This window comes from Hirsutella rhossiliensis (genome assembly GCF_020360975.1).
Source record: "Hirsutella rhossiliensis strain HR02 chromosome Unknown scaffold00012, whole genome shotgun sequence".
NCBI lineage: Eukaryota > Fungi > Ascomycota > Sordariomycetes > Hypocreales > Ophiocordycipitaceae > Hirsutella > Hirsutella rhossiliensis.
Window position 1 is genome coordinate 1,828,307 of NW_025408678.1, and position 22,038 is coordinate 1,850,344.

Genomic DNA, 22,038 nt, shown 5'->3' on the forward strand with positions numbered 1-22,038 from the left:
TGTTGTCGACTCGGCCGGCCCCTCATGCGTCAAGCATCCGTGTGACTCGAGTTTACCCCGCTCCCCCTCCCTTTCTTCTCTTCAGTCGACGCCTGTCTCATTTCACAAACGCCAAGGCAAATGACAGCGGGTATTGACAGTCTTTATAACTTGTTCCTTGCATTTCGTCGTAACATTCATGAGCATGAGACCAAGGTGCCTCGATCCATGCCCTGGCGCCGCCTGCAAGATCCGCCCGCATGCAGCTTCCACTATCAATGCTGTCCGCCTCCCCACACATGTTCTATATGTACATGATCTGGACACTCATGGGCGTCAAGTCCTTGCTCTGCCGCCTCGGTCTATGCCGCTTCTTATTTTCCTCTCGACTCTTGGTCGTCCGGCCAGGGCCGCTCTAGTCATATATCTCGGGGCCCCTTCTGTCCCCCTCGCCCGATAATCCATACACGCAATCTCCTTTCATGAGACGCAGTCCTCCTCTGTTGTTTTCTTCAGATCGACGCCATGCATCCGAAAGCCGTCTGTGACGGCAGAGTTTCCCGTAACACGGATATATGTTTGTCAACGACGTGGTCAGCCCATGCTAGGAATATCATCCGAAGCGCCTCCTCCAAACCCGCGCTATGGGGAGAGGCACGCGTGCCTCTCCGAAATGAGACAAAGAAAAGCTCTGCCGTTTGCATGCCGTGCCCTCGTCTTGCTGTTTTTGTCAAAGAAAAAGAGCCCAGGTCGGCGGCCGATGCCCTGTGCTTGACCTGCCTCCTCGACTCTTTGTATGTATCCACGCGTGCGTACTCCAGTATAGAACAGAAACCAACCGAGATAAACGCCTGCATAGCTCGGCTCGCTGCGCTTCTGGCAACACACAAAGACAAAGGAAACCGACTCCAGCTCTCTGCTCAACAACGCTCTCACACATCCGTCATCTCCGTGTCGCTGTCCACGGCAATCGAAACGGGAAAGGGGTCGGCCGGGCCCCAGTTGCCCTCGTAGACAGTTGCCGGAGCGTTGCGGTGATCTGCCACCCAGCGCAACCCCTCAAGATCGAGCACTTGGTCGACCAGGGGCCGGTCGGCAGGCAACTCGGCCGTCATCCACCTCACTACCGAGTCGAGCGAGCTCGGGTGAAAGGCCTCGACCATAAAATCCGGGGGCTGCGGCAGTTCCGATCGCTTGAATGACCCAAACAGGCTGCCGGCATTGTCATCGACATGGTCGCCTCCGAAGTCGTCGCTATGAGCCGACGGATTGCCCGTAGCATCCCGCTGCACCTCAATCGACGGCGTCCACGTGAGGCTCGGCACCTCGGAGAGGTCACCGGACCTGAGGGCAATCCATGTCGGCCCGTTGTCCGGGAGCACCACGTTGGCCGCAGCCTCCAACGTCATGAGGCCGAGCGAGAAGACGTCGGCGGCCGGGCCGGCCTTTCCCCTGAGCATCTCCGGCGCCATGTATTCGCGGTCGCCCTCGACATCGACCCCTTCGGCCGACGAGCAGGGCTGCGCCAGTCCAAAGTCTCCAATCTTCAGCGCCCCTTCAAAGTTGATGAGGATGTTTGCAGGCTTCATATCTAGATGCATGAATCCGGCGTCGTGAATCTCCTTCAAGCCCTATGCCTCGTTTGTCAGCATCCTTTCGCCCTGTGGCGAGGCCGTCGTAGTTCGCGGCCGCCGGGTCGACTTACCAAACAGAGATCCTGTAAGATCTTGAAGATGCGGAAGTCATCCAACCTCCCGCCTCGTCCGACATTGCCCAAAAACTTGTCCAGAGTCCCTTCCTCGCAGAACTCGGTCTGTATATACAAATGAAAATTGTGTTCCCAGCTGTCGACATATTGCACCACATGCTCGGCATGCGTCAGGGCTTGCAGGATCTGGACCTCGCGGAGCTTGACTTCCCGGTCCTTGGGGCCGTGGTACGAGTTCTTGCTCTTCTTGACGGCGAAGACCTGACCTTGGGCAGGGCTGCGGGTAGCGTCGTCGCTCGGCGTAGCGCTTCCCGCGGCGAACACGTTGGCGTGCTCCTGCTTGCTGACGCGATACACTGTCGAAAACTCGCCCTTGCCGACCTGCTCGACTTTGTCAAACCTCGAGTATAGACTGGCGTCAATGTCGACGCTGCCCACGCGACCATTGACGGGCGTGACAAAGATGCTCATGGATGACCGGAAATCGCGACCAGCTGTCGGGGTGACTGGAGGCGGCATGGTATTCTCGCCCAGACCATCGGGTCCTTGCGATATGGACAAGCGGCTCGTGTCTAGCGGCAGCAGGCTCTCCTGTGGGGTCTGGGGCGTCCTCCGACCATCGACAGGGCTCGCTGCATCGACGGATGCAAGATTAGTGAATGCGTTTTCCGACCGCAGCACAGACAAGTGTAAAGGCTCGGGGGCAAGAGGCGACGGGGCGCTAATCCCCCTGACGGCCCGCGAGCGGCCAAAGGACGATCGCCTTGCGACGCATGGGGTGGGGGACGGCTGGCGATCGAGAGCAGCGGCGCAGGTTGGCGCCTCGTCGTCCCCATGTCTGGGCCCTCTCGACGCCTCCGGGTTCGACTTACACGTTGATTCTCGCGAAGGAGCGGACTTGGCAGCCGAGAGAGGCAGAGTGAAGGTGCGGTTCGCGCTCGGGCTTTCGAGCGACTGCTCGCTAAGGTTGCTCAAGCTCGGAGTGAGCGTATTCTTGGTGGGGGTGGGCGGCACATCCCCGTCCAGCAGGCTGGTAAGCTCGCCGGCTTCGCCAAAGAGCATGCGGTCCTCGACTTCCAGGCTCAAGTCGCTTTCCCGGTGCAGGTTGAACGCCGCCGAGCCTCGCCGCTGGAAGATGGAGAGCCCTTTGGCGGAAACGCCAAACGCGTCGGCACCGCGGCTGGCGGGACGGTTGAAGGGGGTTGAAGGGATGCCGGCAAAGGAATTTCGATTATTGCTCTTTCTTTTCATTGCGCTTCCCGCGGGTGGTGGAAAGGTGGCAAAGGGGTTTGTGTGTTTCTTGCAGGGCGTGTCGGGAGGCGCAATCTTCTTCTCCGCCTCCTCTTCGGGGTTCCGGTTGACTTTGGAGATGAGGCCCGTCGAGTTGAAGGCGCCAACCCAGAGCTGATGAGGTTGACTCGGCGTGGCGACTGCCTTGATATGCTCGTTCATGGAGCGAGCAGTCGGCCTGGTGGCGTTGAGGGGGAGCGATCGAGAAAACGGGTGCGGCTTGGGCTTGTCTGCGACCTTTACAGCCGGCGCGCACACGGACGTCTCCTCCTCATCCAGACTGTTGCCTGACGAGGAAGTGGTCAAAGTCTTGGAGAGCGGGTGAGGCTGGTGACTTTTGCCGTCGATAGGATGTATGGATGCATTCGGCAGAGGAGCGCCCGAGGAGAAAGGGCTGTCTCGGGCGATTTGGGGAGGCAGGAAATGGTCCGTCGAGAGACGAGGACGGATTCGGCCTGGGGTGGAGGTTTCCGCGGTCATCTGCGCAAGTTGCCGTTCGCCCGTCCTTCTTCCCAGCGACCCCTTGTCACCATATCGCTGCTGCAAGGTAGACCTGCGGAGAGAGGACGACCGGCTCGCCACGTTCGACGCGGGCGTCGGCGACGCCAGAGGGTCGCGCTGCGCGGCCACATCTGGCGCATCGCCGCTGCCGCCTTCGGAGGCCCCAGTCAACTCATACTCGGAATGCGAGTCCTCGTGAATGTCGAAACTCTGCGGCGCGCTGAGATTATTTTCAAAGATATTCAAGTCCTCCGTCTGGCCGAGGCTCGAGATGCCATGCAAGCTGCGCCGCTTGGCAACCGGGCTGCCCTGGTTTGGGTGGTCTAGGTTCATGGTCGCATCACTGCGCTTGAGTGCGCCAGTCGTCGAAACCATGTAGGGGTCAGTGTAGGCGTCCAGCGCTTTCAAGAATGAGAGTTGCGATGCACCCCCAGACACATCAAGATGCACGCTATGTCGCGTTTGCTTTTCGCTGTGCTTGCGTGGCGTCGACCCTAGCGAAGATCTGTTGCGGTTTTCCTGCCCCGGGGAGCTCTTCGCGGCCGGGGAAGATGACGAGGCGGGTTCAGAGTTGCCCGAGTCGGGCGTGTCGCTCAAGGCGCGCTTCAGAGGGCTCCGGGGCGAGACGCGGGCGCGCGCAAGGGGGCGCGACGATGGCGAGGGCGCCTTGGCAGACTTGGCGGATCGCAGCGAGAGTCTGACGCTGGGGCGGAGGGGTGTAAAGGCGGATGACGGGTAAGAGGCAGCGGCGTGGGTCGAGGTGACTGCCGGAGGGGCCGTCTGCGGATGGGATGGTGACAGCGGAGGTCGCGAAGGTGTAGAGCCAAAGCGTCGACAGGGCGACTGCGGCGAGGCCTGGCGGGAGCCGTCGGAGCTCTGGGAACTGGTACGAGACAGCAGCTTGGAAGGGGATCTCGAGATGGAGCGGCGCAGGCTGCGGACGGCCGACGTCACGTCCATATGGTGGGCGTGCGTAGGTGACGGCAAAGCCAGTGTGCCTCCGCCACTGTTAGAAAATGACATGGCGAGTCGAAGGACGAGAGTGGAATGGAATGCAATAGTCGGCTGTCTGGGTTTATCGCGGGGGGGGATTAGGGTGGGTTGGTGAGGAATGTTGGCGCAGCAGCCGTGATATATACAAGATGCTCTTCTTTATGAGTCTCGTCTTTGTCAAGGGTCGAGCGAACAACAACAAAGAGGTCGGCGCTTGCTCATAGGTGAAGAGGGCAAGGCTCGGCAAACGGGGCGGAGAGTCGACGTCTGCGCACGCTGCGAGGCTGTCGTGCGCGCAGGAAGGGGATGGGTCCTGAACCAGAGCCTATATCGCTGCAGGAAAGCGTTGGCCCATGACTGGGGAATGCCAGAACAGAGAGTCAGAGCAAGGGACGCTAGACCACCGACAGCAGGCGGAGGGATTCCAAAGACCCGGTTTTCGAAGCTGGTTGGTCTGACGAGCAGAACGGCGCGCGAGCAGGCGAGGCCGACGAGGGTGTAGGTATGAGTGAATGCTGGATGAAGCAGGAGAGGTGCTATGGCATCTCTTTGTGTTTGGGCACCAGTTTAGACTTTTCCCCACAGCGGTCACGCCTTGACTGCGGCTGCTGCTGTTCAGGGGCCGACTGGTGGCGACGGCGAACAGAGTGCGCACTCAGACGTGTCGCTCGACGCACCTCGCTCGTTGCGCAGCGCGCCCTCAACACATAGCGCGAACGATCAGAGGTCGCCCGTGATGACGAGTCGGTCCCAGGGGCGAGAGCGTGGCAAGAAAAGACAACGGGACGTCTGGTATGCAAGTGGCGATGGGAAAAGCCAGCATGAAAAAAAAAGGTGGTGAGAAATTGTGGTTGTGATGGTGGTGGTGCCGCCTGGCTGGCGGAAGGCGTAAACTTGGCTCTCGTCAAAGCCGGGGGCAAGTTGGCCGCCAGTCGCGCCCGCCAACCGTGAGCGGGTACGGAGTAGGTGCGCTGGAGACAGGTACGTACCTGCAGTGGGTGACGCATTTGTTTACAGCGTTGCCTGATGCAGCTAGCGCGACGCGTTGGGGACGCGTTTCGCGCCTTGTTGGGCAAAGGCGTCCTCGCGCCCGCTCGCTCCTCCTGCTCCTCCGCCTCTCCCCCCCCTCTCCCCCTCGCCCCCTCTCCCCCCTCCCCATCTGGTCCCCCCTGTCCGAATAGACTTGTTGTACTGTAGGCTGCAAAGCATGACATGTTTCCCCTCCCCCCCAATGAAATTTGCATTACGAGGTCAGAAACATTACATATCTCGCCCCTGGCTGGTTTGGCCGTGGCCCCCGTTGTGTCACGGCCCCTGATATCCGGACCACAACACTTCGACAACAACAGTGGCGACGATTGCCGCTCTAGCTCTCCCGCACCCTCCAAGTCTCCGTCGACGGCGTCCCCATCGAATACCCTGAGACCGAGCTTTTACCAGCGCCAGAAAGAGGCCTCTGTTGACACATCCCGACCCTGTCTCCACTAACGCGCTCCCAGGGTTCAGGGACCACCTCCCGCCGAAATCGCCCTCCCGGTTCCTCCCCTGGACCCAAACGCCTGGAAGTCCGGGCGGCTGGCGCAAGGGCGCGTGCGGCAGCCGAGAGGTTCCCGCGCCGCCAACCTACCCGTGGTCGTGGCTGCTGTCGATCGCGAGGCGCTTAGGTTCTTGCTGGTTCTATGGCCCGCTTGTTCGCCACCTCGAGACAGGCACACGGCACAGGTGGACCTGGAGATCTGTTGGATTGGGCAACAGTGGAAGAAAAGGTCGTGTCGCGGATCCTGAGCCGAGCAGTCGCCTCGGCGCTCTTTGACAGGCCACTCCCGATGGCCGCGCCATGGATGCATGAAGAGCCCCCTATTTTTTCCCTCCCGTCCATGAGCCCCGTCTCCTCGGAAGTGACACCCCTATGGGCCTATGGGGTGGCAAGGCCTTGCTGATCAAAACAAACAAAAGGCTCGTCGTCAGCTTCATCGGTCATTCTCCCCACTGCATTGCAGGCTAGAGATTAGGCCCGCGTTACGTTTGTCGCCATGCGGTTACATCGCCGGCTCATGCTGCCAGTTCATTTCGCTTCTCGGTGAGCGGTGGGCGACAGACCGGCCGTGGGCCCGACCCCGGAGCAAAGCGGGCACGCCTGCTCATGGCAGGCCCTCCCGATTGCTCGGCATCGTAATCAAAGTTATCGTAGCCTGGTGGGTGGCTCCGTGGGTGAGATTCCGGGGTATGTATCTGTCCATCTGACTGATGGCTCTCTGTGACATGCATCGGGCCCGTGGCCAGAGCTTCCTGGGATGCCTGCCCCGTATTTTGATGCACGGGGTCAGCCAAAGGAAAATAGGATGCAGAACAACAAGAAGCATTGACCTCGAGCTACGTACTTGCTTGTGCATACGTACCCCAGTACACACGAGTGCATGATGGATGAGCAACCCGCGGTTGATGGCTCCACGGAAATGGTTGCGCAGAGAGACAGAGCCAACCGCCCAACACTGGGGAGAGGGTGGTTGGAATATGCCGTATAAGGCAAGGGGTGCATAAGGAAGCCTGCGTGTGGTTTCTGGCTCGGGCAGTGGAAGCCCATGCGCACCACCTCGCCATCGCATGGCGCATGGATCTTTGGCTCCTCGTGTCCCTGAATCAAACGTGGCCGTGGATGATGAGGCCCAACCAGACGCTCCGTTTCACGAAACCCACGTCTGTCTCTACAAGCCGCCCCGTAATGGCTACCTGTTAAACGTGGCGACCTGGACATGGTAGAGTTGATGCAAAAATTGTTGAGCTTCGACGATAGCTACCCTGGACCTCATCCGGCTGGCCAACGGGTGACGGACAAAGCAAACATACGACTGCATGTCTAAGTTGGAAGCGACTGCTGCATAACATGACATTGGCTGGACCAGCGCCTCGCTCGCTCGGACCTGATGGGCGAGTCGGTTGGGTTGTCTCTGCCAGTTTGCAGAGTGTTCGGTACGTATTCGGAAAGCACAGAATCCCGCGCTCCAAAAAGCACACAAAACAAACGTTGCACTAGAACCGAAACTAGCTGCCGCCTCTACGCTTATACGTACTCCGTACAGTACACAGAATGGAAAACACATGCATGATGCTCCCCCGATCGATACCCGAGAAGACGTCGTAATTTACACCGGCCCTTGCGGAAAAAAAGGTGTCAGCAGGGTGTGCCGCCGAAGATGTTGCCGCTTTGATGCAACGCTACGGGCGGCAATGTCAATATAGCTCCATCTTTTCCAGATGAATCAGACCATTGGGCGGCTGCAGACGCCGAGTTAGCATACGAGAGCCAATCACGAGAATGACATCAAGGACGTGAAGAGGGAAAAGGTAAAAGACGACAGCCACTCACCGGCACAAACTGCCGCAGCTTGACGCCCGCCTGGCTAAAGACGGCGGCCGTCTCCTTGTCCATGCTGTAGCCATGGGCATAGACGACCTCGCTGATGCCCACCTGGCAAATCTTGATGCTGCACGTCAGGCACGGGCATGTGTCGCAGTACAGAACGGCGCCGTCCCTGATGCGCTCGCGCCCGGCCTCGAGCAGCGCGTTCTCCTCGGCGTGGATGCAGAGGCAGGTGGCCAGCCCGACTCCCGAGCCGTGGCCGGCGTTGCAGCGCGGACAGCCGCCGTCGGTGCAGTTGCGGATGCCCCGCGGCGTGCCGTTGTAGCCCGTGCTGATGACGCGCCGCTCCCGGCCGACAAGGACGCACCCAACCCGCCGCTTCATGCAGTTGGACCGCTGGGCGGCCAGCGACGCCAGCGCCATAAAGTACGTGTCCCAGCCCGGGCGCAGGCGATCCGGGTTGGGAATGTCGAGCTTACCAAGCGTGGCGTAGAGGTGGGCCAGCGACGACGACGTGTTGAGGAGCCGTACTGACGCGCGCGAGATGAGCGGCTGTAGGCCGCCGTCTGGGTCGTACAGGTGGGCGTCGCTGCGCGCGACAAAGTCCTCGAGGCTGATGGCCGCCGATGAGTCACCGCAGCGGAGCTGGAAGCGCCGCCACCGGACTGTCAGCGGCGCGTCGACGGACAGCAGCAGGAAAAAGGGGCGGCGCAGCAGGACGTCGAGAGCGGCCTCGGTGGGGATGTCGGTCGTCACGAAGCGGGCCTGCCAGCGCGTCGTAACAAACTCGAGCAGCGCCTCGGCCGTCGCAAAGCAGAGACTGCTGCCGTTGCCGCTTCTGCCCCCAGACAGCTCCTGCTGCGGGCGCAGGGGCAGTGATGAGTCCGAGACCGACTGCAAGCCATCGCTGCCGGTAGTCAGGGCGCCGGCCAAGGCGGCGGGAGGCGGCGAAGGAGACGAAGGGCCCGGGTTCCCGAGCTCCGACGTAGAGCGGGACGACCCCTGGCCGGGTCCCGTGAGATGGAGCCGCTTGAAGCCGTGGTGCTCGACGAGGTACTGAGCCACTGTCTTCTTGCCGGAGCAGATGCCTGGCGCCTTGGTGTGAGCCCGGAGCACATGAGCGTTGAGACAAAGGGGACGGGGGTGCGCGCATCAAGGACGAGCATCCCGTTTCTCTCATACCTCCGCAGATTCCAATGAGCATCTTGTGCCCCCGAGTTTATTCGCAACGCTACCTTGTCAAAAGGCCTCGCTGGATGTTTGACGAGGGCAAAATACCAAAATACACATTTTGGTAGTATTGGCGCGCGTGGTGTGTGTCATGTGGGGGGTGGTTTTTTTTACGCGCGCGCCAACTCGATACCCGCGTGATACCATAACGGGTCGACTGACTAAATCATGAAAGTCTCTATTCTTCTTCAACGATTGACAAGCGTGGCGCTACGGACAAAGACCTTGTACGCATGACTGAGACGCTGGTTCTTTGATGTCTTTTGTTCTACCGAGAGTGGTCTTTGTCCGGGCAGCCGTTGTCTCTGCAACCAGGACGTGACCCACCGGAGTATCGTTTTAACTCGGTAGAAACACAAAATGTATAGGGGCAAAAAGTCAACAAGCCCCCAAAAGATGCTAGCTTGTTCAAGGGAGGGGCGTTGCTAATGTCATAAGTGAAGAATTGCCAACAGCAAAAAGAAAGTGTTAGCTCCGGTACTGGGAATCGAACCCAGGGCTGCTCGGTGAGAGCGAGCGATGTTAGCCACTACACCATACCGGATAAGCTTTTGATGATGGAACAGTTGTTACTTGCATATACATAGTCTAGCAGTTTCATTCCGCTCTCCCTGGTGCTGGCTCGATTTTGGGTGATTCTCTTTTGCGCAACGAATAAACTCGAACTCCTTCCTGGCTCTATTCTAACGCATGATGTATGTATCTTGCCGCGGAGTCAAACCTTCGCCTGCGGTCGAAATGCTTAGCATCCGCCCACTGATCAATTAGGCAGCGATGGCGCTGTCCAGCAGCTCAGTTACAGGCCTAAAGCGACCCCGCGGACGGTGGCGGGGCAGCCAGGGAACCTTGGAAAGCCCCCCCAGTCAGTCAGCAGCGTCGACTTCATCCACCTCAACCTCGTCTGAGTGATCCCGTGACGCCCTTTTCTGTCATGCGACGGCTGCCTCTGTCTCCCTGCCCTTTTTTACGTCGCTGGACCGCGACTTGAAGCCTTCTGCTCCAACTGTTTCATCACCAGAATCCGTCCCTCGTCTCGTCCCACGGGGGAAACGCAAGCCGGCTTCACCTGTGCGACGTCATCATGGCCGCTCCCCTTCAGTTTGCCACCTTCACCTCGGAGATCGAGCTGCCCTTTTACTCGGCCCTGTTTGCCTCCAAGCTCGACTATGACAAGCTCGACGACTCTGCCCGCAACGTCCTGGGGCTCTATGAACCCCGTATGGAACAGCCCGAGTCGAGCTGCAAGATGCAGATCCTGGGCAACGCTCTGACAAGCCAAAGGTGAGTCTCATCTCCGCGCGCCGACGCTGTGAAGCTAAATGCACAAATAAAGTTCGCCTCTCGGAACAGCCAGGGCCGAAGGCATCATCAAAAACGTAAATACCCTCGAGGGCTTCAAGAACCTCGACAAGTCGGCCATGCTCCAGACAGCAGGTCGGCAGGTAAGTCGCATGCCGCGCCATGCCCGAGACGCGTTTCTCACAGAGGCAGGTTTGGGACGCCATAAACGACGGAACCATATACTCGGTGCCCTCATTACTCTCCTCATTCGTCATCCTTTCGTTTGCTGATCTCAAGAAATACAAATTCACATATTGGTTTGCATTTCCCGCCCTTCACTCGGACCCCGCATGGAAGCGGTCGGGACCCATTCAGTGCGTCACCGCAGACGAGAGCACCTCGCTCGTTGACCAGGTCGGCACCTGGCGCTACAGCGTCGACAACCGCGAGCATGGATTCTTCCTTGTCAAAAAGGTGCGAGGTGAAGACGCCCTCACCGAAGAGGGTAATATCACCCACAAGATGGGCTTCCGGTGGGAAGTGGCTTCGCTGCGACGCTTTGAGGATGGCTTCTTCGACCATGTACCGGAGGAGGATCGATACGTGGCGTTTGCTGACCCCTCAACCTATCCCGAAGGCCCCGGGTGGCCACTGCGGAATCTATTGGTGCTCATTCGACAGCGTTTCCGCCTGCGCAAGGTTCAGATTCTGTGTTACAGAGACGCGTGGGCCAGGAGACATGAAGGCCGCACCGTCATATTGACCGTCGAGATGGACGCTGTAGCCAACATGGAGCTCACCGAGATGCCCAAAGTCACGGGCTGGGAGAGGTCGAGAAACGGAAAGCTTCAGGCACAACTGGCAAACTTGGGCGAATACATGGATCCATCCAGGCTTGCTGACTCCTCGGTCGATTTGAACCTCAAGCTCATGAAGTGGCGGCTGGCCCCTGACCTTGACCTTGATCGCATCAAGAACTCCAGATGTCTTCTTCTCGGGGCCGGCACTCTGGGAGGCTATGTCTCGAGAAACCTGCTGGGTTGGGGCATCAGGAAGATAACCTTTGTCGACTACGGCCGTGTCTCGTACTCGAACCCCGTGCGCCAACCTCTATTCGAGTTTGAAGACTGCGTCGACGGCGGCAAGCCCAAGGCAGCGCGCGCTGCTGCCATGCTCAAGAGGATCTACCCGGGCGTGGATAGCGAGGGCCATTCCCTGTCTGTCCCCATGCTAGGACATCCGTTTACAGACGAAACAAAGGCCAAGGCGGATCTTGAGAAGCTGGAGAGACTGATCCATGACCACGACGTCATCTTCCTCCTCATGGACACGCGCGAGTCCCGGTGGCTGCCCACGGTCCTGGGAAAGGCCATGGGCAAGATTGTCATGAATGCTGCACTGGGCTTTGACTCATACGTTGTCATGCGACACGGAGCAGAGAGGAAGCAGGGAGAAGATGAGGAACAGGTTGGAGCGGCGCTTGGCTGCTACTTTTGCAACGACGTTGTCGCCCCGGCTGATGTGAGAACCCTGCCCCGTTCCCTCTGGCCCGCTAATTCTAATTGGAAAGCAGTCAATGAGGGACCAGACCCTGGACCAGCAATGTACGGTGACGAGGCCCGGAGTCGCGGCGATTGCCTCGGCGCTTTTGGTCGAGCTCCTCACAAGCCTCTTGCAGCACCCCCTCGGCCATCATGCGCCCGCACCCCAACCAACATCTGGATCGACTCCCGACAGAGACCCTCCCGATCACCCCTTGGGCCTCGTGCCGCACCAGATTCGTGGCTACGTCTCAACCTTTCAAAATTTGGTCATTCGCGGCCACTCGTACGACTGCTGCAGCGCTTGCAGCCCCAAAATCCTGGATGCCTACCGCAAGGACGGCTGGGACTTCGTCAAGAGAGCCCTGCAGGAGAGGGACTATGTTGCCGAGCTCTCGGGATTGGCCGAGCTGCAGCGGCGGGCCGAGGAGCTGGCGGTCGATGTGGACTGGGAGGAGGGGTCGGATGAGTCGGCAGAGCAGGGCGAGGGAGAGCTGCTTTAGGAGCCACTGTCTGGCTGGGTCAAGAAACTTTCTATCAATAATGTTTGAGCAAGGGGTTTTGCATGTTTCTCTTGTGTTGGATCAAGCAGGGCTTCATTGCTGGGGACTACGGCTGGAGTTGAGGGTTTCTGGTTACGAGGTATTGTAGTTTAGACATCCCAGACAGGCTTAAGAATAGTGCGGTGAAAGCTCGCGTGAAAATGCGCCACTCCGCACTGCTGTTGGCCGCTTGCCACCCCTAATTGCTGTGTGTATATTGAGGCGAGCCCAGAAACACTGGAGGACATTTGTCGTCTTCCATCTGCATCGTCATCGGGTCGCGACTCTAAGAGGACAGCCTACCCTATAGCCACCGGCGGACCAGGGCCTGCCTGCCGTTATCATCACGTGATACTTCTGTATCTCGCGAATCATCAAGTACGAACTACCGTGTACTTGGAACGGCGTCTACATGTTCACCTCCTCAGTACGACAGGAGTCAATCGCACACGGCGACGAATGCCGCTGGTAGACCCCGTGTCCATGTCGCCGTCGGCGGTCACCAAGGGCCCCTTGGCCCCGACAACCGAAGCCAAGGCCAAGGCACCGGCGGCCGTCCATCCGATCCCCGTGCTCGACACTCCCTTGGCCAAGGGCTTGTCCTTTGCACGACCAGCGCTTCTCCTCGGCCTGCTCGCCGCGCGATTCGACGCCCTCGTCTCAGACCCCGTGTCTACGCTGTGGTCTGCGCTGCCGGTCGTCGCTGTTATTCAGGCAGTGTACGCGGTCCTGTGTCTTCCTGGTGCGGGCTCGCAGCTTGCGAAGGCGGCGAGGAAGCCCCGTCCGGGAGAAAGGAAGAAGAATGACATGACGGGCCCCGATCCGATTTCAGTAAAGAAGCCCCCCCTTTCCCTATGCCGACATGGCGGGACTATCGCGGGGAATTGCTTGCTGACCGTGGGCAACTTGCCCTACCAGACGGCCTTGCTATCGCTGGTGCTCACGTCGATTGCGACACCCGCCGTCTACGCCCTATTCGTGCTCTTCGGCGCGCCGCTGCTCGACCACGTGCCGCACACGATTCTCTGCTCGGCGCACTTTGCGCTGTTGGGCCTGTTCCCCGTCTTCTACGCGCGCGGGGTCAACGGCGAGGCGCTGGTTGCCGTATCGGGGGCGTCGGCGCCGCTGGACGAGACGTTTGGGGGCCTCGCGGGCGCCGTGGTGGGCGCGTGGCTGGGCGCGGTGCCGATCCCGCTCGACTGGGACCGCGAGTGGCAGAGGTGGCCGGTGACGATTGTCGTCGGCCTGTACGGGGGCTCGCTCCTGGGCGGCTGGGCTTCGGGAGCTTTGCTGTACGGGAGGAGCTTGAGGGGAAGGGCCTGAGAGGAAGACTGAGCAGGCGAGGCTGTACGTGTCGTTGATGGAGAAGGTACAGAGCCACATGGAGGCGGCCATGTATGCAGGGCTACGATGGATCTTTGAATGAATGCTTAGGTCTGCATGCTAGCTGAGAGCTGTGCTGCCTGTACTGGCATCGACACGCGTCAACACAAGGATGGTGTCGCGATGCCGAGAGAGGAGCTGTTGCTGACTGAACGGTTTGAGCAGTTTCTACCTTGTGCGTCATCCTTGCGGGTGAATATCGTGACGGCATGTTTGGTGTTGGCCGCCGAGGGCAACAACCTGTCGTGCGTTGGGCAGATGGAGGCGGCCATTGGGCTTTCGGGTTGATTTCAAATGGTCAAAAGCAGCTGTCACGGGGCTCGGGCCCCCTGGTTGGTTGTTTGGTCGCAGTCCAAACCGTTCCTTTATATGTGTGGCCAATTGACAAAGCTGCTGCTTAGTTATTAATTTCGTTCCCTTTTGTCACATGCATACTGTCGGCCTCTGTGGCAGTGGGGGGGGGGGTAGGGGGGTGGTCTAGTAGCGCGACCACTGCTTCTGCCCTTCTAGGGCCAAGAGGACCCTTACAGCAGCTGCAAAAAGAAGAAGAAGTGTTGCCATTGATGTTATTTCGGGGTTGTGAGGGATCTGGAAGCAAGGAGTTTGAACGAGGTGAGCCGAGGAGTAAGTTTGTAGGCAGAAGCGCTCCAGGGTTTACCATAATTATTGTATTGTACGAAGTAACTTACTGTTTAGGTAATAGCATGTTCATGGCCTTGGCTTCTCATCTTGAAGTTGGGCTGCGGGTCCTGCTGTGCCGAGACTTACCGCATCAGGTGAGATTCTGCTCCCAAAGACTTGGCGAGGCAAACCGGGGCGCAGATGGATCGTAGATGCGAGGCTCCATGCCATCTAGCCGGAGAACCGAGCTCTGTTGCCACTCGATGGTGCCTGACCGGGAGAGGCAGGCAGTCAAGCAGTCAACAATCGAAGCCTTTCCAATGGTGTGTCTGAAAAGGACCGGCCGTGCAGTGCATGACTTGCGGGCGATACCGCTGGTGCGTCATAACCGCCCGCTGGAGGGGTGCTGACGTCGGTACCGGTACATGGCAGGTTTGTGATGAGGTCAAGTGTGGCGCAGGGCATTTGGCGCATGCTCACCTTGGCTGGAGAACCGGCGATGGAAGCGGGAGAGGTGGGGGCCGCTGTATCTCATGTGCTATTGTATGGAGCAGGTACCTTAGCATCGAGCGGGGAGAGTATCGGATACCCGCGACGAATGATCGGGCCCCACAGCCACGCCAGTCTGTGGCGATGCCAAGCGCTGCTTCCAGGGCACAGAGGTAGGGGGTACCAGACCGGCGGCCATGGCATGTACCCACCTCAGACTACAGCTTCATGACGGATGGGCCAATGACGTAGATGGCCGCAATGCCTTGGCTCTTTGTCGCCCACATTGTGCCGATGTTTTTTTGTTGTTGCTGTTGTTGGCGACGATGCTAAAGATGTGGAGGGGAAAAAATGGGTGCGCGGCTAGAGGAAGGGGGACCAGCCGAGAGGCAACTCGACAGTCTTGCTGTGGTGGCCATGCACGTCTTGTGCCCGTCCAGAGGCTGTCGTCATGTACGGAGTACAGTCCGAGTACTTGCACCGGCTGTAGCTCGATACATCCATGTTCCCCCGGGGCGGTTCCGAGCAGACAAGAGAACGGTGGCGGACAAGGGCAACGGGCCATTGCCCCCCGGTCTGGGGGAACACACATGGCACAATGGGCGGCGCAGTTGATGATGACGCAGCTGCTCCCCTGCAAGCTCTTGGGCCTGGGCCTGACTGGGCTTGGGCAGTGCAGTGCGGTGCAGGTCGGGTGGCTGGGAAATGAGGCACTGGATGGACCGGGAGTGGTTCGTCCTGAATTACTCCGTACGCTAGGTACTACTACTGTACGACGGTAGGTACCGTACGTAGATAGGTTGAGGTAGGTATGTTAGGTAGTACCGTACTGTATGTAGGCATGCCGTTGCTCGTGAGCAGTTTGCCGAGCTTTGTCGGGCCTTTCCCCTCCGCATTCGGCGGGCAGCGGCCCAAGCTTTGCGCATGTGCATTGCCAACGGTGGTGAAGAGGGCATCTTCATGAGCATGAGACCGAGCGAGGACGGACTGGTAAACAAATGGAACAAGTCGACGGTAGGTACTTGGGGCCCCAAACATGGTCAGCTTTTTGCCGCCCGTGGGGACCATGACCAAAAACAGGGCCCTGGCGCCAATGATGACGACAAACGGGTGGACGGCTCGGCAATGTACAGTAACTTAAGTTACCTACCTGTACAGCACGGGCTGCCGCGCGAGGGGGCAGGCGAGGGGTGCCCTGCGAGCAACGCGCAGTGCTGCGCAGAGTCAAGGTCAGAGTCAAGGTACAGCAGTCACCCACTGGCTGCTAGCTTTCCCCTCCTGGCTGTATTTATAAACCAGCCCCTCGGCTGCACCAACTGGCCTTTTCCCCCGCTTCTCTCCTCTCCCGCTCCTCCCACTCTCCAACTCTCCTCACACTCTCGGTTGAAAACCAGCAAACACCACTTGCAGTCCCAAGTCTCGCATCTTATACGCGCCGACTGCGACAAAGCCGAACTCGCGGTTCTCCTGATCCTGCGACCGCAACCCAAGTCGGACGGTACCAACGACGACGACTCTCTTCTGTAACCCCTTGTTGCCCTCGAAAGCCCAGCCACCACCATGCCTCTCACCGGAAGGTAAGCATCTCTCCCGCCTCTTCTCCTGTCCACGTCTCGCCGTATCGAGCATGTGAAGCCGCCGTTGTGGCCTCTCTCGAGACGTGGCCCAGTCAGCTAATCGCATCGACAGCGACATTTGCAAGTTCATCTTCGCCGTCCTCCTCCCGCCTCTGGGTGTCTTCCTCGAGACGGGCTGCGGCGTCGACCTGCTCATTAATGTCGCCCTGACCATTCTGGGTAAGTCTGCCTACCAACCTGCCGCTTGTCCCACTCAGCTGCCAGGCCATGCATGCATTGTCTAACTCACCCCTGTCTAGGCTACATTCCTGGTATCATCCACGCCATCTACATCATCGTGACGAGGTAGAGGCATTATTCGGACTTCGTTTGGCCTTGCGCGACTCGAGCTCGCCTGCGTCATGAGATGAAAGCTCACGGCCCACGGGCTCTGTGTCTAGGGCGTTGGCAATGACGTAAGATTGTGTGTCGGGGCGCTCGGCCGAAAAACGTGGGCGAGACCGACTGTTTGGCCTATCTTGGCGACGACGATGCATGCCTCTCCTGCCGTCATCCTATTTCTGTTCTCTTGCTTGCTCTTTAATGGTGGTTGGGGGATGGCCATTGGCTTGTGATGCAGCAACAACGGCCGGGGGCTGAAGACCCGGACACGTCTGGACCTCTTTGTTAGATGCCTAGTTTTTGCGGATACCCCTTAATCCAAGATGAATTCCTCACCGATGTTTGTCTCGTCTCGACTATTGGCGCCGTGACTGGCTGGCAGGGTGTTTGGCGCCAAGTCGTTTGCAGTAGATGGCCGTGCTGACGCAGTGAGGCGGTGCAGCAGCGTCTTGTTGGCTCGGAAATCGTCCGACGGCTGCCATGCGTTTTGAGTACGGATACCTTGCATCCGTACTCGCATCCGTACTCGAGACTTGCCTGGCATCCGTCCATGCTTAGTTAGCGCTTGTAGACGCTGTCTTTGCAGCACATACTGCATGCGGGCGCTTGACAGGAGACGGTGGTGAGAAATGACAGACTGACGGCATGTTGTCGAGGCCCGTATTGCGTCTTGGTGCTTGCTTGCATGAGTACGGGTGCCGTCATGTCGTCACGAATGCCATCTTGGGCCTCGTGTATGAGTTAGACGTAGGCGTTGCAGAGATGAAGAAGTCTCTGGCCTTGTTTACTCCCGAATTGGTTGGAAGACGGAGAGAGACGACAATGGAGAAAGACGGGACAAAAACACGTGGAATATTGCCCGTCGCAATTCACTAGAGAACCTTCATCGTCTGCTGTTTCATTGGCGCCGACACCAATTTCTTCTCCCACGAAATACCTGGTCCTGCAAATTTCTCAATCGGTCCGTGGCCATGGCTTGATGCTCAGTCGATAATTCGGGAGAAGCAGGGTTTGTTAGTGCCTCTTAGCCACACACACACACGCCCGGGAAGCCCCGCCCGGACTGGGCTCCGAGGTGGCACCACCGCCCACCCGGTGCACCGGAAGGCCCCCAAACGCTATGTGTAATTGTGGCCGAGGGCAGAATTCGAGGCTCCGCCATTGGATGATGTGCGGAAACTTTCCCATCCTTTTTTTTAAGCACTTTCACTTTCAGAGCCGCGAGGCAGTCAGCCTCCCGGGCCTGACCGGGGCGGGTGGTGTGACCCCGGGGCCCGCTCCCGGCGACATCTGCCCACTTGCTCATCTTGCGTGGGCACATCTTTTGCGGAGGGGAGGGCATGATGAGCTGGGGCTGTGGGAAAGCTTGACGACTATACGCGCCATGCGAGGGTTTGGCTTTTCGTCTCGTGGTTGCGGCTCCGGGGGATCAGATACAAAAAGGGGCGGCGGCTCTGGATTTCCCCCTTTGTGTATGAGTGCATAGCATCCATCCATCCATCCATACTTGCAGATCCATCACGCATCTTCTGAGGTCAACACTTGATACACCACACGCACATCATTCATACTGCGTACACACTCACACCACACACTCACACCACACACTCACACGTCAACGATGATCCCTGCCGCCCGCACTGCCGTCCGGAGACCCTTCTCCGTGCTCGCCTCCGCCCGCACCGCCGCCCGCTCCTTCGAGGCCCATCCCTTCCAGCGCCTGCCCATCTCGCAAAGGGCGGCGCGGCCGGACTGGGCCCGCGAGGTCAAGCGCGTCGGCAGCCAGGCCCTCGTGTACGTTGCTCAAGTTCAACCCTTTCTTTATCCGGCTTCTTTTTCCTCTTGTTTCATCTAAAACGGGGAGCAAGACGAGATGAAAATGGTACCGAGGACTAACTTGGGGCTTCTGTGGTGTAGATTCTTCCCGGCCTTTGCCGTCATGCTGGGCTGGCCGTTTGCTGCCAAGTCTCTCGTTGACGGGCATGTTTGAGCGAGTCGTGACGCCCAGTTGTCACACAGGGAATACCGCACGGGCGATCAACCGATGCCACAAACGACACGAACAAAACACATTCGAGGTCTACGAGAAGACCCAAATCAAAAGGATACCGAGTTACATACTCGGCCGGCTTGGGCGGAAGAGTCAAGTTCGAGTAGAGAGAGCGAGTTCGCATGGCTTGTAGCCCTGGCGCTGGCGGCGTTCATTTCTTGAAGCATACTGTATACATACATTCGGGGCACTTGTTGAGGAATCACCGAGGCGCTATCTCATTGGGTCTGTTGTTCCCCTTGTCTCGATATTGAATCGCATTGGACGATCGTCCATATCAGGTCATCATGTTTTCAACTTGATCAAATGAAGGAATAAGACAAGGAGAGTACCCAGAAAGAAACCCAAAGGCCAGTCAGTAGGGCACCAGGAACTCGCATCCCCGGGATTTTATGGGTGACGATGAAGCAAAGAGAAGGACGCATCACACCTACCCCTATTCATACGTTATAGCCTAGCCCAATGTAAGAGATCCGGCAGATGTACGTGTTCCCCTTCTGCCTCGTGCAACTTGGACCAATACAAGGCGTATACACGAGACGCAACGTACAGTAGACGACGATGCTCTAAACCCCAGAGTACATGGCTCTATGTAAATCCTGACAAGGCTTGGTTGTGACTGGCCCATCAATGCAAAATGGCGAGGACTATTCATCCATGGCACGCGCACTAACACATCGCACTCTAAACCACATACTGGACATTCGCCGGTCTCCTCGACCGCTTTCCGGTGAAAAGGCCATGGCTCTTGTTGTCGAGTCGACCCGTAGCCATCGCAAATCGCATTGACTGCTTCCATGTTGGCGTCCATTCTGCATTGTGGGACAGGGATGAGTTTCGGTGAACTGCAACATCGGGGCACAGTTACCCAGTACGTCGACTTCGGGTTCAGCGTCCGCAGATCAGTCAGCCAAAAAAAGGCGAGTGCAACGTACAGTACGCCTTGGCTGTTATGCAGCAGAGCAGAAAAGGCATCACACCGGAGGTTGTGTAACTCGAGGATCTCGAGGGCGGCTGACAGCAGACCTTGGCGAGTGCGGGGAAAAGGGGGCAGATGAGCTCGAGTTGTACGACGTACGGTATGGCACGTCGTCATCTATCACAGCTCATCTTAGATGTCCCTTGCTCTCCTGTCAAAGTGTGGCATCTCGCCGTCGCTCTATCCAGCTTGGTTGCTACCTCAGCCGACTCATAAGCCCTGCGACGCTTCGACGGCAACCAGTACAAAATGGCCGCGACCAAAGACAATGGCCTTGTAGACCTCGACGATATCCAGCCTCTGGACAGCAGGGGCATGAAGAAGCCATCTCGGGTGCTTCAGCCTCCCGAGATGATCCGCAGCATGGGCGCGCAGCAGCGCAGCGCTCTGGAGAAGAAGCTGATACGAAAGATTGACTTTCGACTGCTTCCTATGATCTTGATGATGTATATCCTGAATTACATCGACCGGTGCGTTACATTCGGGTGGGGACGACGAGGACTCCCATTGAATCAACAACAGTACCAATATCGCGCTGGCGAGGCTCGCCGGCCTTGAGGAGGATCTGAAGCTGGATCAGAATGGGAGCCAGTTCGAGGTAAGGCCTCCATGCCTTGTGCCCGAATATGCTTCGAGGATGCTTCATGTAGACTAAGACAAGCCAGACCGCAGTCAGCATCCTGTTTGTGGGATACATTCTGATGCAGGTTCCGTCCAACTTGATCCTCAACAAGACGGGCAAGCCCGGAAAATACCTTCCAGCTTGCGTATGGTAGCCCGCAAGTGCAAAAGCCCCGGCCTCTGCTTACCCGTCGCGCCAGATGATTGTTTGGGGTGTCATTTCAGGGGCCACGGCAGGATGTCACTCGTATGGAGGTCTGCTCGTAGGGCGCTTCTTCCTTGGCTTCGTCGAGGCGGCATACTTTGTTGGTGACACCCGCGCCCTCGGCGCGAAAGAGGGCCTGGGGTGCTGACACACAGACAGCCGGGATGCCTCTACTATTTGAGTTGCTGGTACACACGGAGCGAACTTAGTCTTCGCACAGCGTACCTTTTTGTCGGGGCCTTGCTGGGCGGTGCCTTCTCCGGGCTCATCGCTGCCGGCATCACGAACAACATGGACGGCACCAGTGGCCTTCGCGCGTGGCGTTGGCTCTTCCTGGTCGAGGGCGTCGCCACCGTGGCCGTTGCGTTTGCCGCCTTCTTCGTCCTGCCCGACTTTCCACGAACAACGGGGTGGCTGAACGAGCAGGAGGCGGCCTTGGCGGCGTGGCGGCTTGAGGAAGACATTGGGCAAGACGACTGGATCAATGCCGAGGACCAGACTTTGTGGCACGGCTTCAAGCTGGCCCTGGAGGATGTGAAGACGTGGATTCTGGTACGCCATCCGTACACTCTTGTCTTGTTTCTTTCTGGTCTTTGTCCCGAACTGACCGACGTGTCGAGCTCGTCCTCCTCTTTGGCCAAATCTCGGCCAACTCGGTCACCAACTTTTTCCCCACGGTTGTGGCCACCCTCCACTACGGACCGGTGCCAACCCTGCTGCTGACGGTGCCGCCGTACGTGCTCGGTCTCATCACGACGCTCGCGAATGCGTGGCACGCCGACAAGACCGGGGAGCGGTTCTACCACATCACGCTGCCACTTGGCGTGGGCATCGCCGCCTTCATCGTCGCTGCTGCCACGACAAACACGGCAGCTCGCTATGTGAGCATGATGCTCATGGTAAGCTCCGTGCGCGGGAACGAGTCGGCAAAACCTGACGGGCTTCGCTCCAGATCCCAGGGCTTTACAGCGGCTTCACCACGGCGGTGGCCTGGGTCAGCAACACGATGCCGCGACCACCTGCGAAGCGGGCGGCGGCCTTGGCCGTCATCAATGCGGTTGGCAACGGCTCCTCGATATACACCAGCTTCCTGTATCCAGCATCGGCAAAGCCGCGGTACATCGGGGCGTTTATCCACAACAGCATGCTGGCGGCCATGGCAATCGCAGCGGCATTTGTGCTCAAGGTTTTGCTGTTGAGATTGAACAGAAAGCTCGATAGAGGAGAGACGGTCAAAGGGGCGATCAACGCAGCGCCTGGCGAGGCTGTGGAGCGCGGGTTCAGATTCCTCGTCTGATATGACGAG

The 22,038-nt window shown here is 58.5% G+C and overlaps 7 protein-coding genes and 1 non-coding gene across 8 annotated transcripts; 5 read left to right on the forward strand and 3 right to left on the reverse strand.

Moving 5' to 3' along the window:
• Positions 1-911: 911 nt before the first annotated feature.
• On the reverse strand, positions 912-4,438 carry HRG_09442 (kinase; the record flags this gene model as incomplete). Its single annotated transcript, XM_044867913.1, has 4 exons — positions 912-1,610; positions 1,685-1,964; positions 2,028-2,319; positions 2,560-4,438. The coding sequence occupies 4 exons, from the start codon at positions 4,436-4,438 to the stop codon at positions 912-914; spliced, it is 3,150 nt and encodes a 1,049-aa protein (XP_044717173.1).
• A 3,264-nt stretch (positions 4,439-7,702) lies between these two features.
• On the reverse strand, positions 7,703-9,036 carry HRG_09443 (cytidine and deoxycytidylate deaminase zinc-binding domain-containing protein; the record flags this gene model as incomplete). Its single annotated transcript, XM_044867914.1, has 3 exons — positions 7,703-7,747; positions 7,839-8,920; positions 9,015-9,036. 3 exons carry the CDS (start codon positions 9,034-9,036, stop codon positions 7,703-7,705), a joined length of 1,149 nt encoding a protein of 382 aa, XP_044717174.1.
• A 498-nt stretch (positions 9,037-9,534) lies between these two features.
• On the reverse strand, positions 9,535-9,606 carry HRG_12123. Its single transcript has one exon. It is a non-coding gene; the product is annotated as a tRNA-Glu (tRNA).
• A 537-nt stretch (positions 9,607-10,143) lies between these two features.
• Positions 10,144-12,387, forward strand: HRG_09444 (thiF family domain-containing protein; the record flags this gene model as incomplete). Its single annotated transcript, XM_044867915.1, has 7 exons — positions 10,144-10,343; positions 10,396-10,504; positions 10,554-10,817; positions 10,866-11,173; positions 11,237-11,864; positions 11,917-12,020; positions 12,081-12,387. The coding sequence occupies 7 exons, from the start codon at positions 10,144-10,146 to the stop codon at positions 12,385-12,387; spliced, it is 1,920 nt and encodes a 639-aa protein (XP_044717175.1).
• A 522-nt stretch (positions 12,388-12,909) lies between these two features.
• HRG_09445 (GPI biosynthesis protein family pig-F domain-containing protein) lies at positions 12,910-13,749 on the forward strand (the record flags this gene model as incomplete). The annotated part of the gene is made up of 2 exons (XM_044867916.1): positions 12,910-13,257; positions 13,345-13,749. The coding sequence occupies 2 exons, from the start codon at positions 12,910-12,912 to the stop codon at positions 13,747-13,749; spliced, it is 753 nt and encodes a 250-aa protein (XP_044717176.1).
• Positions 13,750-16,479: 2,730 nt separating this feature from the next.
• On the forward strand, positions 16,480-16,845 carry HRG_09446 (proteolipid membrane potential modulator domain-containing protein; the record flags this gene model as incomplete). Its single annotated transcript, XM_044867917.1, has 3 exons — positions 16,480-16,496; positions 16,609-16,715; positions 16,796-16,845. The coding sequence occupies 3 exons, from the start codon at positions 16,480-16,482 to the stop codon at positions 16,843-16,845; spliced, it is 174 nt and encodes a 57-aa protein (XP_044717177.1).
• Positions 16,846-18,498: 1,653 nt separating this feature from the next.
• HRG_09447 (uncharacterized protein) lies at positions 18,499-18,867 on the forward strand (the record flags this gene model as incomplete). The annotated part of the gene is made up of 2 exons (XM_044867918.1): positions 18,499-18,671; positions 18,795-18,867. 2 exons carry the CDS (start codon positions 18,499-18,501, stop codon positions 18,865-18,867), a joined length of 246 nt encoding a protein of 81 aa, XP_044717178.1.
• A 1,288-nt stretch (positions 18,868-20,155) lies between these two features.
• On the forward strand, positions 20,156-22,029 carry HRG_09448 (major facilitator superfamily domain-containing protein; the record flags this gene model as incomplete). Its single annotated transcript, XM_044867919.1, has 7 exons — positions 20,156-20,376; positions 20,429-20,504; positions 20,572-20,673; positions 20,728-20,832; positions 20,892-21,284; positions 21,353-21,631; positions 21,685-22,029. 7 exons carry the CDS (start codon positions 20,156-20,158, stop codon positions 22,027-22,029), a joined length of 1,521 nt encoding a protein of 506 aa, XP_044717179.1.
• Positions 22,030-22,038: the final 9 nt, after the last annotated feature.